General features: G+C 47.4%; 1 protein-coding gene across 5 annotated transcripts in view; it reads right to left on the bottom strand.

Annotated features, from left to right (window-relative positions):
• Nucleotides 1-14047, bottom strand: part of Hectd4 (HECT domain E3 ubiquitin protein ligase 4) — a 150583-nt gene that overhangs the window by 64391 nt on the left and 72145 nt on the right. For 3 of the 5 annotated variants that reach the window (XM_029533784.1, XM_029533785.1, XM_029533786.1), the window contains exons 15-25: nt 13132-13237; nt 12267-12387; nt 11586-11714; nt 9161-9285; nt 7985-8138; nt 7035-7135; nt 5803-6001; nt 3593-3712; nt 2563-2667; nt 1569-1732; nt 953-1186 (exon numbers count right to left, since the gene is read on the bottom strand). In XM_029533784.1, coding sequence (XP_029389644.1) covers nt 953-1186; nt 1569-1732; nt 2563-2667; nt 3593-3712; nt 5803-6001; nt 7035-7135; nt 7985-8138; nt 9161-9285; nt 11586-11714; nt 12267-12387; nt 13132-13237 — 1558 coding nt within the window. Of the gene's footprint in view, nt 1-952; nt 1187-1568; nt 1733-2562; nt 2668-3592; nt 3740-5802; nt 6002-7034; nt 7136-7984; nt 8139-9160; nt 9286-11585; nt 11715-12266; nt 12388-13131; nt 13238-14047 lie in introns of all 5 variants that reach the window. The other 2 variants (XM_021186669.1, XM_029533787.1) reach the window with 2 other exon arrangements.

The raw sequence follows: 14047 nt of genomic DNA, 5'->3' as shown, positions 1-14047 counted from the left end.
TTTTCGGCAGTACTGAGGCCGCTGTAGTGCGCATGGAGACAGCGTTAAACAGAGTGCAGTGTATGGAGCCGAGAGGGCTCACTGGAGAGTGGGGCTTGTGATCAAGCCTAAGAACCTGAGTTTGGTCCCCAGAAAACACATGATGGAAGGAGAACCAACTTCTGCAAGTTGTCCTCTGACCTCCACACGTGTGTCATATGCACCCATCCCACAAAAATGTAATAAAACAAAAAATGTTTTATGTATTTGCTTAATTAAAAATGTTATCTACTCTTGGCCGGGCAGGCAGATTTCTGAGTTTTAGGCCAGCATGGTCTACAGAGTGAGTTCCAGGACAGCCAGGGCTACACAGAGAAACCCTGTCTCAAAAAACCAAAAAAAAAAAAAATCTACTCTTTAATTTTTCTCTGAAATGGGTGATTTTGCCCTGTGTAGGAAGGCTTCAGGCTAAGAACAGCACAGCACATGTGTGACTCTAAGGCTCAGGTTTGTCACTCCCCTGAGAATCACAGGTAAAGATGAGTTACTAGACTATATAGAAATCAAAAGGAGAAGCTGAGGTCAACTGCAAGGTCAAACTGTCAGAAAGATCTAGAACTTGCCAAGTTTTATCATGCATCAGAATCCCACTGGAAACTTAAACCCACGCACAGGCCCAGACTCTCAGTTTCAACAAATGTGAAGTGGAGCACGCCAACGCTCCGGGGTCTGTGACTGTGACTGGAGGGCCACACAAGGAGACTACCACCTGGTGGGCTCACCTAAATACTTGGCTCCTGTCCATCAAGTAAATACAAGATTTTCATAGAACTGAACTAATGTTTTTATGGTGAAGGGGCTCAAGCCCAGAGACTTCCACCTAAGATGAAAACATTCTTCCACTGAGCTACCCCCCACCCCCAGGTAAACTTAAAGTTCATGATTTGCTTGCATCCCCACTCTCTGAACATACTTTATACTTGGTCTAAATTGAGGTCGTGCACGCCCAGAAATTTCCCTGAGCTTTATCATGATTCCTGGAGGCAGCCTGATCCGAGGCAGGTCGAAGTAGTTCCCAACAGGAGGCACAAGGACATCCGCAGGGTAGGTGAATTCTCTATCTTCCTCTATGGTCAGCGGGAGTGGAGAGGGACTCGGAGTAAGGGCAGGGGAGATAACACCATTGGCCTCCACCTGCCACTGGCACCTAGGGAGACATGGAGAGAGAGAGAGACGAGGCTTTTCACAGCCCTAAGATTCCTGGAAAGCTACTTGGATGGCTGCAGCTTCCTAGGAAAGGTGAAAGCATCACATGGTTACCACCCCCATCCCATACGTCCAACTGTTCACCAGGCATATACCCTCCTTTTGGGGATCCGTCAATTGTACGGTGTTTAGACTGGAGAAAAATGCATGTTAATGAAAGGATCGCAAGGCTGAGAAAGCAGGGGTGCCATTTTAATACCATTCCTAAGACACTTAGATACCAGCGAGAGGGCTGGGCAGTTAGCTGGGAAGTGAGCGCAGCTTTCCAAATGAAGTCTACTTCTATTTGTGGGCAGAACTAGCTCCATGCAGACCTTGTTTACCTTTGTAGAAGTTTGGATCGCAACAGGTCCTGACAAGCTTCCTCTTCTTTGGTAATTTCTGGTCCGTTGTATAGGATTCTTAACATGGAACAAGCTAACACAGACAGACCTAAGGCCAGGTCTACCAGGAAGGGCAAACCTCCGGAGACATCCTCCGAGGACTCCTACAAGGCAGACAGGGGCAAACCACATGCACGGGTCGGTGGAGTCTGGCAGAGTACTGCAAGCTAGCTGCACCACACTGGACCATTCCCACCGGGTTTTGCAGAGCAGCACCAAGTGCAGCAGCTATGGTAATCAGATACAGAACCCAGAAATTAGGAATCAGGAATAGAGGGTGGCCCTGGAGTAACCACAGAATGAGGTCTCAATACAGTTCTGGGGAGTGAACAGCTGCTCAGACTTCCTATCAGAAAAGGCAAGAATCCCAAGTGAGGCTGCTTGCCCTTAGCTTTGTCTCGTCAAATGCAGACCTCGACTTCACCGACTACACTCAAGATACCCCCATGCCTTCTGGGTAGAATCCATTTTGCTTGATAAACAAAGGACAAACAGAGACCCCTGCCTGCTTCACTGGGTGCACATGCTAGCCCACAGCTCCGCCTCAGAGGTTCTATGGTGGGTCAAGCTCAGGCAACCTCCAAGTCCAACCCAAGGGGAGTTCATCTGTTAGCCTGAAGTCTATGTGCTTATGTCAACTGAGTGTCCCAGCTGGCTCTGCCCTGAAGGAACATGCCAGAGTCTGGTCACTGCCAGGCAGGCCTGAGTCCTGGCCACAGAGGCTCCTGTGCTGCTGACTGAGTTTAGGTTCCCGCTCTTTTCTTTTCATTCCATAAAATGCCCACTCACTCCTGCTCGGCCCCTACTTGTCGATGAAGAGACACGTGAAATATGAGTGGCTCATATTCTGCCCTGTTTCCAAGGCAAATATGACCTATGGCAGCAAGGCACACAGGAGAGTTCACTCTGCCCACAGCAGGGTTACGGTCAGTACCTGAGCGCGGACTGTGCAAGCAAAACCCCACATGGCTTTGTCAGGAGTGTTGTGTTCACGGCCACTTCTCATTTCAAAGGAGAAGGTGACTGTATCGCCTTCAACCTTAAGATTTAAGGGGGAGGAGGAAATGAACTTTTTAAAAAAAGTCAAACAATTTCCAAGAGAGCAATATATTTCAGAGATTGGCTGATTGATTGATTGATTGATTGTTTTATTTGTTTTTATTTTATTTTTTGAGATCGGGTCTCTATACAGCCCAGCTGTCTGAGAACTCACAGAGATCCATCTGCACTCTGCTCTGTTCCCTCCCTCATCTTTCCCCAAACCCACTGTGTCAGTGAAGAGGGAAAGAGCAGCAGATGTGGACGCAGCTCAGCCAGACACCCCAGGCAGACTACTGTCACTGGCCAGCTAAAGTAGGTACTGTATGTGCAACTCACAGGTTCAGGAAACACACTGGGCATATGTGGGGTTAGCAGGCTTTTGACCCCTGTCTGTGCTGAGTACACACTTGTGAGTAGCTCGAAGGCCCAGACGATAAAACATGTTCCCTCCCAGTCATGGCAGTTTGAGACCTGATTGTTATTTTTTCATCAAAGGCCAAATTCACTTTAAAACATTAATTCAAAACTTTTAAACTGCAGTGTTCTATGGTCAACGTCCAGAAAAGGACCCTGGGAAAACTAGCAGTCCCCCCCCCCCCAAGGAAAGAGAGAGTTCTAACAACCAGTGACCACAAAGAACCCTGTGGATGGATTGAAGCTCCAGTGTGGACAGGGGTCTGATGTCCTACGAGGAAAAGGAGGATAATTCTAAATAGAAGTGGAAAGGCAACAGCCGTGGAAATGTGGCCCTAACTAGCTAACCATGTGCCTGACTAACTATGAACTATAGGCCTAGTAATGTGGCCCTAACTAACTCAAGTCCCACTGCAAATGCTTGCTGGGTTACACTTAATCCTCAGGGCCATTAAGAACCTACGGCCACCTTCCTTTTCCTAAAAAGAAGTTGTGACTTGATCCCATACCTTCACCAAGTCCTTCGGCCAGCCGGTTCCTAAGACACTCCGGCTGCCATATCCCAGAGTGTTGCCTCCATACTCAGCAACCTTCCTACTGTTTGTGTTAGGCCCCGCGTAAATCACCAACTTCAAAACAGAAAATAGACCGTTAGACTGTAAAAGAAAAACAAAAACAACATCTACAAATAAAGAGGCTGCAAAAAAATATTTGTAAAAAAATACATTTATAGCCAGACCCTGGTATCATTCATTATAATGTAACTAATAGACCCTCATATCTGAAGTCTAGCTGATATAAGTCTGGAGACAACCAGCTATTGGTATTTATAAGGCAGTCAAAGAAAAATAATGATTGGAATTATTCACAGGCACATTTCTCATAATTTCAAATCTCGGTTGGCACAGGGACACGAAGATCTAACTAATCATACTGACGACTGTGTGTATGTATTTCTCAGATTGCTATTTTCATCCTAATTATCAGAACTCATTAACAACAGGTGCAGTTTGGCCCTTAAGTCCTCCCCAAAATTAATGTAGTGAACTAATACAGGCAGGTTCTAATACCTAATACAAATAAAAGCACTAAAAATGAAGAAATAAGGATTTAAAAATGCAACAAAGTGAAAACAAGCCACACATTCTTAAAACATTGCTTAATGGCATAAAGAAATGACACAAATATAGGTCAGGAATATAGGTGGCTGCTGTGTGTAGGGACAATTTTCATCTGTTAGTATTGTCCTCCATCACCCAGTTATATCTAATTGGCTGGTTTGTTTATTGTTCAAGTTGTGTTTGCATGGTCTATGTACATGGGGGGACTGTGGGAAGGCCAGCGCACAACACTGTCAGTCAGGTGTCTCTTCCTCCTTTTCATGGGCTTTGGGGAATGCATGGGAGGCCAACAGGCCTGTGCTGCAAGAGCCTACTGAGTCATCTGGCCCTCACTGGCTGCTTCTATCATAGAAGAGATGGCAGCTCACTTGGCATTCAAGTATGTCTGGGGGAAACAGTGCTCTCTTTGGCTTCTGTAACTAGCAAGCCTGAGCGTAAGGTACACTGATGCACCCGGCAGCTAAGCCAGGATGTGAGAGCTCCATCTTTAACTCTGGATGCCTGTCAGCTCGCGAGCTCTTTCCTTTTAGACCTCTTGCTGACACCAGCCAGGGACCATGGGGAAAGTAAATATATTTCTGTCTATATGGGAAGCCTCCTTGTGCATCATAATTGTAATGTATGCAGCAGGCACAACTCAGTACATACCAGAAGAGGCAAATTATCACTTTTTAAAGAAAAACCAAAACAATACCAACTAAAGGGGAAACATCTGCTTGCACATGAGGCACTGCAGACGCTCCGCCTGAACAGAGGAGGCAGGACAGCCAGAGCCAGGCTCCATGAAGCATCTCAGCTGCAGGCTGAGAGGAGTTTTCAGGACACATTTTCAACTCCTCCAAAGATCTGAGATGCTCGACTCTCCTAAAATCTAACAGGGAGGAAGATTTAACATCTGGCTGTGTGTCTCACCATCCCAAGGCAAGTGTGGCTAAGTTACCTTTAACCTAAAAGCCTCCCCTGATGAGATTAAGACATTTGTCTGTACTCTGTTCACCCAGGCAGAGGCGGTGTGTGGCTGACCACCAGCAGCAGACAGCATGCACAGTGCTGGTCTGTGTGCTCTTTCCTCGGGACTCAACAGCCACAGAAGAAAACCCTGCCTTTTCTGAATGGTCCTTAAGCTGCTAGTTGGAAACTGATTTTCCTCAAAATCTATGTAGGTGTCTGAGATAATGGCAAAGAAGAAAAAGCTAGCCAGACTCAGGCCTATCTGAACCCTTCTAAAAGCCACCTTCTTCCACAGGACACATGAGAAGCCTCCAGAAGAGGGCAGTGAGACCGTTCCAGATCAACAGCCATCACACACCTACATGATTGTCAAGAGGGAAGGCAGAAGGCAGCAGAGCCATAGGAAGTCCTCTGTCCACCATCAAGCTCATGGGTACTTAGAGTGACACCGTCTACACGCCTGCAGCACTGCAGTCAGACACAGAGGTGAGGCTCTTCAGCTTCTTCAGCCAACACCAGGCAAAGCCCTACCTGAGGGAGTCTCCTGAGAGGGCCCCGGGCAGAAATGAGCAAGGCATGGGGAGCAATGCAAAGGAAAATAAGAAGCAGCTAAGTCGAGGCAGCAGTGACAACTGGCTCCTGCTTACTTTGTCATAGTCATACTGTGACGAGCATCTGGTGTCAAATCGTAGGTACAGGCAGCGAGCTCCTGGGATGTGAACAGTCTCTTTAAACTTATAGTTATCTCTGACAGGGTGCACTGTTTCCACGGTCTTCCCAGCAGCCCACGGGGCAGGGATCTTTAAGCCGGTGAGGAAGCCTGGCTCTTCCTTTTCTTCTAGCATTCTAAAACCAGAGAAGGAGAAAGCAGTGCAGCTTAAGAAGGACAACAAAAACAAAACAAACTTGAAAATGCAGAACACAAGGTCAGAAAGCATTCTTCAATTCCCCGCCCACACGGCACAACAGCACTCTACCATGGAAGCACCGAGAAGCAAGGGAAAACATTTGGAAATGCTCTGTCTTCACATTCCCCCTCTCCTGTCAGGAGGCATCGCATCACTTTTCACACATGCACTTCCTACTCCTCCAAGGAGATGCAAGAGCAACAGCAGCCAGGAGAAGGCCTCACTAACGCCCATCACAAGTTACTAGGGCAGGACTTCAGGCTGGGCTCTTTTTCACAAGTTTCTAGTTCTTTCCAGTGTAGTTTCACTCAGGAGAGGTGACTGAGAAAGGCCCTTCTCCATTCTCATGGAGCTGGCAAGAGCCTGGACCTGAGGCTGTGGAACACAAACTGAAACTCTGGACTTGGCTGCATAAGGTCACTTCCTTTGTTGCAGTTCCTGACGTCAAAGGCTCAATGATGTGTAAAAAGATAGGCTCAGCACTGGGGAGGCACATGCTGGAGGCTCAGCGCTCAAGGGCAGCCTGAGCTACCCAGTGAGCTTGTACACAGAGAAGCTTCCGCCCTGGATCCCTGCCAGGCCGGGGGTGGGCGTGCACTGTCAGACCCAGCACTCAGAAGGCAGGGGCAGGCAGACCTGTCTGCATAGACTGTATCTATGCAGGCTATACAGTGAGAGCTTGTCTCAAAACAAAATAACAACTCACAGCTACAACGGGAACCACAAAGAACAAAGAACAAAGTTAATGTACCAAACTCAATCTCTCATGTATGTCTACTATAGTAAGAGTTTCAAGTCAATTTTGAGCAGGTTCCTTCACTTAAAGGGGAATGCAGTCTAACTTGTCCCTATACATTTAAAATACTCTTGTAGCTGGCTATGGAATCCTGGCCCTGAAGTATTTTCTTTTCCAGTTAGCTAACCCTCTGTTGTAAAAGGAGTACAAGGCTCTCACTGCATGCACACATTACCTCTCATCAGGAAAAAGCCTGCACTTCTGGTCTGAGATGCCACACGGGGAACAGCTCACCTCGGCAAACACTGGACACTGGGTTTTAAGCAGCAAGGCCGTCTAAAACACAAACATTCTGTGTGTCTTTTTTTGCTTGTTTGGTTAATTTTCTTTTAACTCTTGTAATTTTTTGATTATTTTATTTATTTACATTTCAAATGTTGTCACCCTTCCTGGTCTCCCCTCCACAACCCCCCCAACCCATTCCCCTCTTTGTCTCTAAGGGGGTGCTCCCTCTCGCCTCACCCCTCTGGCATCTCCCTACACTGGGGCATCAAGCCTCCACAGGACCAAGGGCCTCCCTTCCCACTGATGCCAGATAAGGCCGTCCTCTGCTACATATGCAGCTGAAGCCATGGACCCATCCATCCTGTGCTAGCACCTGACCTGTACAGATGCAGATGCTCACAGCTAACCATTGCACTGTGCCCGGGAATCCCAACGGAAGAGTTAGGGGAAGGACTGAAGGAGCTGAAGGGGATTGCAACCCCATAGGAAGAACGATATCAACTAACCGGACACGCCCCTCCCCCAGAACTGCCAGGGACTAAAGCATCTGTGTGTGTCACCCAGGTAGCTCCCGACATGAACTTGCAAGTCACACTGCACCCTCACAGTCCTTGCCGCCATTCTTTTCTCAGAATGCCCACTAGTGAGGCCACCTCCTCGACCCTCCTGCACTTTATTCTCAGCTAGCAAGAACTCAGGGCACTGGATGTCCAGTAGTCTGTCAGTCTGACACTAGCACACTCACAGCTGGTCAGACCACAGCCACTCAGTAAGTCACACAAACACCCGACTTTGTATCTTAGGTGTGAAAGTGTTTTTGGTTCTGGTAAAGGACTGGCTGTGTTTGTAGTGCTGCCCTGTGCAGCAAGCTGAGAGCCGTCAGTGGAGTATGGGACCCACCTGGCTGGTGTACAGCACCAGCTGCACCAGCTGAGGCATCAGGGCATCGGCCATGGTCAGGGTCTGTAGATTGGGGTGCATCAGGGAGGTCAGCAACACCGGGAGAAGGTGACCAAGCATAGTGGCCTTGGTAACTTGCTCCAAGCCTTTTAACCTAGAAGTTCAGGAAAGCACACATTCTAAGCAAATTCATACATGGAGAGCAACCATCGCATCCTGTGCCCGGCCCATCCTCTTAAACATTCTCTCTTTAAACAACCGAGACACAAGACAGACACCCTGAAGCAAAGACTGTAGCAGGTTCACATGAGGTCAATATATCTCAATGTCCAAATGATAAAAATCCAGCGTCTAACATCTTGAAAAGCAAGCATGGCAGAGGAAGGGCTGCTACTGTGGAAGAGCCTCACTCCCTACAGGTCCCCTGCATCTGGAAGAGTCAATGTGAGTCAATGCTGATGCGCTGTGTCAGTGCCATCTTCTATGCAGCAGATGATTAGCTGTGCCACTAAGTCACTTCCTCCCCAAAGGAACTTGGCACAGCACTAAGGCAAATGGCTGAAAGGCAAATCCGAGCTGGGAATCATGGCACACGCCTTTAATCCCAGGACAGGGGAGGCAGAGGCAAGTGGATCTCTGTGAGTTCAAGCCTGGTCTATATAATGAGTTCCAGGACAGCTAGCGCTATGTAGAGAGACCCTGTCTTGAAAATGAATGAGTAAAAAAAAAAAAAAAAAAAAAAAGGAAAGGAAAATGAATGAGTGAGTAAATGAAATAAGAAACAGAGAGGAGCTGGGCAGTGGTGGCGCACGCCTTTAATCTCAGCACTTGGGAGGCAGAGGCAAGCGGATTTCTGAGTTTGAGGCCAGCCTGGTCTACAGAGTGAGTTCCAGGTCAGCCAGGGCTATACAGAGAAACCCTGTCTCGAAAAACCAAAAAAAAAAAAAAAAAAAGAAAAGAAAAAGAAAAAGAAAAAGAAAAGGAAAGGAAGCCAGGCCAATCTGAAATGCTGACCACACCGGAGCGGGCTGCCCAGCAGAACCTTGCTCTCACTGCCCTGGGCTATGTAGTACCGTCCCAGCCCCTCCTGCAAACATGCTTGTACACTAGATGATCACCTGGAGGTCCAGTCTAAGGGTCTCATGATCAGCCACGACTGGCGACCCCCATGCTCACCTCTGCTCTCGGTCAGGTAGGTCACTGTTTATGAGGGCTGTGGTGACCTGCTGAAGCATTTCCAGTACCTCGTCACAGCCAGTCAGGACCTGGGTGGCAAGAGCCAAGACACTGGTCTTTAACTCCTAGGCAGAAGAGACCATAAGATTAGTTTCCAGTCTTGTGATGAGGAATGCACACTCACAGAGACAACATGATGGCACGTGTTTATTTAATGACACATTTCCAGATGAAATGATGTGGCCAGTAGAGACTCAGTGCAGTGAGCTCCTCTTGGGTGGCAGGTAGGAATCTGATTTGGGAGGCCAGAGTCTGGAGTGCAGCTAGAACTATGCAGTATTTCACAGGGAAGGAAGGCACTGTGTGTCTAGCAGCAAGGCCTAGCTCCCGTCCCATCCAGCACATGGAGGCCCAGACGCTGCCCGGGTGAAGGACTGCCTTGGTAGGTCTGAGCACAGCTAAAGAGAAAACACAACAGTAAAAAGCGTGTGGACAGGCGCTGAGTAAGATGAGACAAACCAGAGCAGGCTCAAACCGGACAAGTGGCCTTGTCCTAGCATCTTAGCCCAGCACATTTTAAATGCACCAAGTTACAAAGCCCAGCTAAGCAGCAGCAGCTATGGGATACTGCACAGGAAAGAATGGCACAGACTTTCTGGGAAAGCAAGCAAGGCAACAGCCCTTAACTGTTCAGTTCTGATTTAAGAACATATACTAGTGAACTATCTCTACATAGCATTTCTGGGTCTTGTTTATCTTGGAAATGCTAGACCACCTAGCCCACTCTGCCTTTGCGAAGAGTCTTTCTATGTCTGTATGTAATTTTTTTCTTTGTCTTTTTTAATTCATTTTTTTGTTTGTTTTTAGTTTGTTTGTTTGCTTGTTTTGAGACAAAGTTTTTCTGAGCAGCCCTGGCTGTCTAGGAACTCATTCTGTAGACCAGGCTGGCCTTGAACTCACAGAAATATGTTTTAGGAACTCAAACCTGACACGTGGCACGCGCAGGACTGGCAGTTACCACCATGGCCATGGCCTCCAGAGCAGGATTTTCAGGGTGGTCAAGTCAGAGAGTTCATACCAATTTCTCTAATTTTCCACAAAAATGATGACTTTTCCTTCTGTTTTGTTTGATCCAGGTCTTGCGTATCCCAGACAAGCTGTGAGCTCCCCACGCACCCACCAGATGGTGAACCCTAGCTCCAGTGCTCTGCACCAGTTCACTTCTACCTCCCTCCTGCGGGCTGGGGTTGCAGGCAGCTGCGATTACACCAGGCTTTCCATATTTTCATTGAAAATTGGTTTTGGTTCTTGTTTTGTTTTGTTTTAAATAAGCATCTCACTATGTAGTAGTGGTGGGTTTAGAACTCACTGTGTAGACCAACCTGGCCTCAAATTCAAAGACATCCACCTGCCTTTCTCTTAAAAGCTAAGATTAAACTCATGTACTACCACAGACAGCTCCAATTTATTTTTTTTTAATTTATGTATATGTATGTGAGCTTACCCGAATTTATGTGTGCAAGTGTAAGGGTACCTATGGATTCCAGAAGAGAGATCAGAGTCACTGGAACTGGAGTTAGGGGTGGCTGTGAGCTGCCATGGGGACCGAACCCAGATCACACAAGAGCATGGCTTGACTGTGGAGGTTAGAAGAAACTGTTGAGAGCTGCCCTCTCATTCCACGTGGGTCTCAGGAACACAGCCCAGTTCCTCATGCTTAGCAGCCAGCCCCAGCTGAGCCATCTCACCAGTTCCCACACTGTGGTTCAGGCTGGCCTAGAATATACGAGGTAGCCCAGGCTGGCCTTTGATTATCCACAATCCTTCTGGCTCGGCCTCGCAAGCCCTGGGATTATGGGTATATGTCGCTAGCTCTCAAAGATGAAATTGTCAACAACAATGCAAATAAGATCCCTGACTATCTGTCAGATTTATAACAACCATTGCTATAAAAACCATCTGTGCAGTGCTGTATTATTATATGTAAACAAATGACTGTGTTTATACAGATGCTAACTTTAAAAATATTAACAAAAAATTAAATTAACTATATAACTAGAAATTTTCATAGAAAGATCAAATTTATCATTTTAAGTTATTTAAATGAAAAAATAATAAAATCATCCAAATATTGGAAGTGGTTTGAATGTAATGCTCTCAGATTGACTTTAAGGTGTAATGAGATCACTTGTGAGCGAATGCAAAACTTGTAATTCTTGCAAAACAAAAAGAAACAAAGGCACAGAGACCACCGTAGCATATGAGAACACATCATGAGAGTCACAGACATGTAACCACCAAGCGACGACAGAGCAGTGAGCGCCTCATACTTCTCACAAACACTAACCGACACTGTGAACATCACAGTGTGCAGCAACATGGCAGCTGTGGAGAAAGCATCTTTGAAATAAAGCTCGGTGTTTACCTGTACCTTCAATGTCTCTCCCTGCAAGGAGCTGTCACTGTCCTCGTTCTCATCAGGCTTAATCAAAACAGTGTTACTGAGGAGGTGGTTCTGAACCGCCATCAGATAGCGCAGGCAGGAGGACGCAGCCTTCAACACAAATAAGGACAGTAAGTGACCTCCCTGTGACTCAAAGGGCTTGTACACACTTCATGTTTTAAAAAGACATCCACAAGAAAAGCAAAAGAGGAGGCACACACGAGAGCACACAGCTTCTCAGGGACGCAGACACACGGCTCTTGAGTGCAGGATCTTCTGCACTAACTGACCTTCCCACCTTCCACACGTGGCCCCCTCTAGCCTCTCTGAAACTGGCTCAGCTCCCATCCCTCAGCACTCTCCCTGAGTCTCTCACATCTCCACAGCAGATTCCACCCCAACCCTTCAGGAACCAACCTCCCGGTTCCCATCAGCCTCTGAAACAGACTGTTTAAAAACCAGTAAATTAACAGAGGAAACTCTCAATAAAAAAAAGCTAACTTCCATATTCAAACAATCAGGCATCTGACACTGGAGAGCAGCCTCAGGAAGGTGTGTCTCTCTTTTCTCCCTTCTTAGGAAAGCTCCGAGCAGACATGTGCCTGCCCATGTGTGCGTTTCCGGGGTGAGCTCAGTCACTGCCTCAGTGAGGTCCTCACTTACAGGCACCGTTGAGAGGAGCTTCTGGAAGTCGTCCTTGGAGACCGTTTGGCACTTGGTGATTAGGATACAGGATTCCCGCACGACAATCTTCAGGATGTAGTGTAAGAGCTCATCATTGAGTCTATAAAGTGTGAAAGCACACACAGCACATGTGGTATGAGACCATCAGGAGGCTAATTCACTCTGTCCCCAAGTCATTTAACTAATCAGACACCGCAACCAAGATGCTGCCCTTCCCAACTCAAGTAGCTCAGAAGTGAATACAATAGAGAAAGAAAGGCATCCCCCAGGGACTCTAGCACAGCAAGCAAGCCTGCTGCCCACAAGGCTCCCCTCAGCATCTCCTCTGCTAAGGACATTCCCAGGCCTGAAGCACTGACACAGGTTACCTCAGCTCTTAGGACAGCTGCAGGGTTTAACACATTTCTGTAGGCCCAGAATTTAGATTCTACATTGTGGTCACCTTATTAGCTATAGCAGGAAACTAATGATCAAATACATTTAAATGTAAGTTATCACTTATAAAAATGGCTAGTCGTGACCAACATAGATGTGTTGTGGTCGGAACGAGAATGTCCCCCTAGGCTTGGGCATTTGGTGGGGCTGCTTGGAGAGGTCCTAGTGGGTGTGGCCTTGCTAGAGAAGAGTGTCCCCGGGAGCAGGCTCTGAGAGTTGAAAGCTTTGCACCACTTCTGGTTCACGCTTTCTGCTTCCTACACCTGCTGTCACACCCGCAGCTGGCCTCCCCACCAGGATGCATCCTGACACTTCTGAAACTGCGAAGCCCAAATAAATCCTTTCTTCTGTAGCTGCTCCTGGTGGTGGGGTCTAGTCACAGCCACAGAGAGAGAACTGACAGCCTCACCTGTAGTGATCGTCCTCATCACTGCCGAATCGGTTGTTCTGGAGCTGCTCGGCCAGGTTGGTGAGGATCACATCACGAAGCTGGGCGAGTCCACTGTTTCTCTCTCCTGAGACAGGACAAAAAGCCATGAGTGATCCTGGCAATGGCACTTAGGAAAGCCATCTATATAATTGTGCTGTACTGGCAGCATCTGGGAGGCTGGGGCAGAAGGGCTGCTATAAGTTCAAGGTCAGCTTGGAACACTATCTTAACAAACTACACCTCCTGCTCAAAGAAAACTGATGTTATTTTTAAAAGGTTCCAAAAAAGTAGATGGAGGACAAGCTCAGAGCACAACCTAGGAGCACAGAGTTTAGACTCAGCAAACAGTAGCACATCCAGCTCAGCTTTAGCCAGGACGTCTGCTGTAAGTCTGACTTTTCCTCCTGCTGTATCATAAAGCCATGTGGTTTGTTCCTTCCTTAGACTAGGGCTGCTGTTAAACCCTGAGTGTCCTTACCATGTCTTCTGTTGCTGTTGTTCAGTCTAAATTAAAACATATGTTCAAATATATGAAAAAACAAGCAAACACACACACACACACACACCCTGGGTTAGAAATCATCATGAGATTGTTTCTGGTTAGTTGGTTCTCTTTTGTTGGAGACAGAGTCTGGAACACCCCAGGATGACCTGACCTCTCTGTATGCTGAAGATGACACAGAGTTCCTTGCCATTCTGCTGCTACCTCCTGAGTGCTCAAGATACAGGCATGGGCCACCATGCTAGAATAAGAAGTGGGTTATTAGCCGGGCGTGGTGGCACATGCCTTTAATCCCAGCACTTGGGAGGCAGAGACAGGTGGATTTCTGAGTTCGAGGCCAGCCTGGTCTACAGAGTGAGTTCCAGGACAGCCAGGGCTACACAGAGAAACCCT

The sequence above is a fragment of the Mus pahari genome, chromosome 23, assembly GCF_900095145.1.
Source record: "Mus pahari chromosome 23, PAHARI_EIJ_v1.1, whole genome shotgun sequence".
NCBI classification, from domain to species: Eukaryota; Metazoa; Chordata; class Mammalia; order Rodentia; family Muridae; genus Mus; species Mus pahari.
The sequence above is the reverse complement of the archived record's forward strand: the minus strand, read 5'-3'. Positions and strand labels throughout refer to the sequence as shown.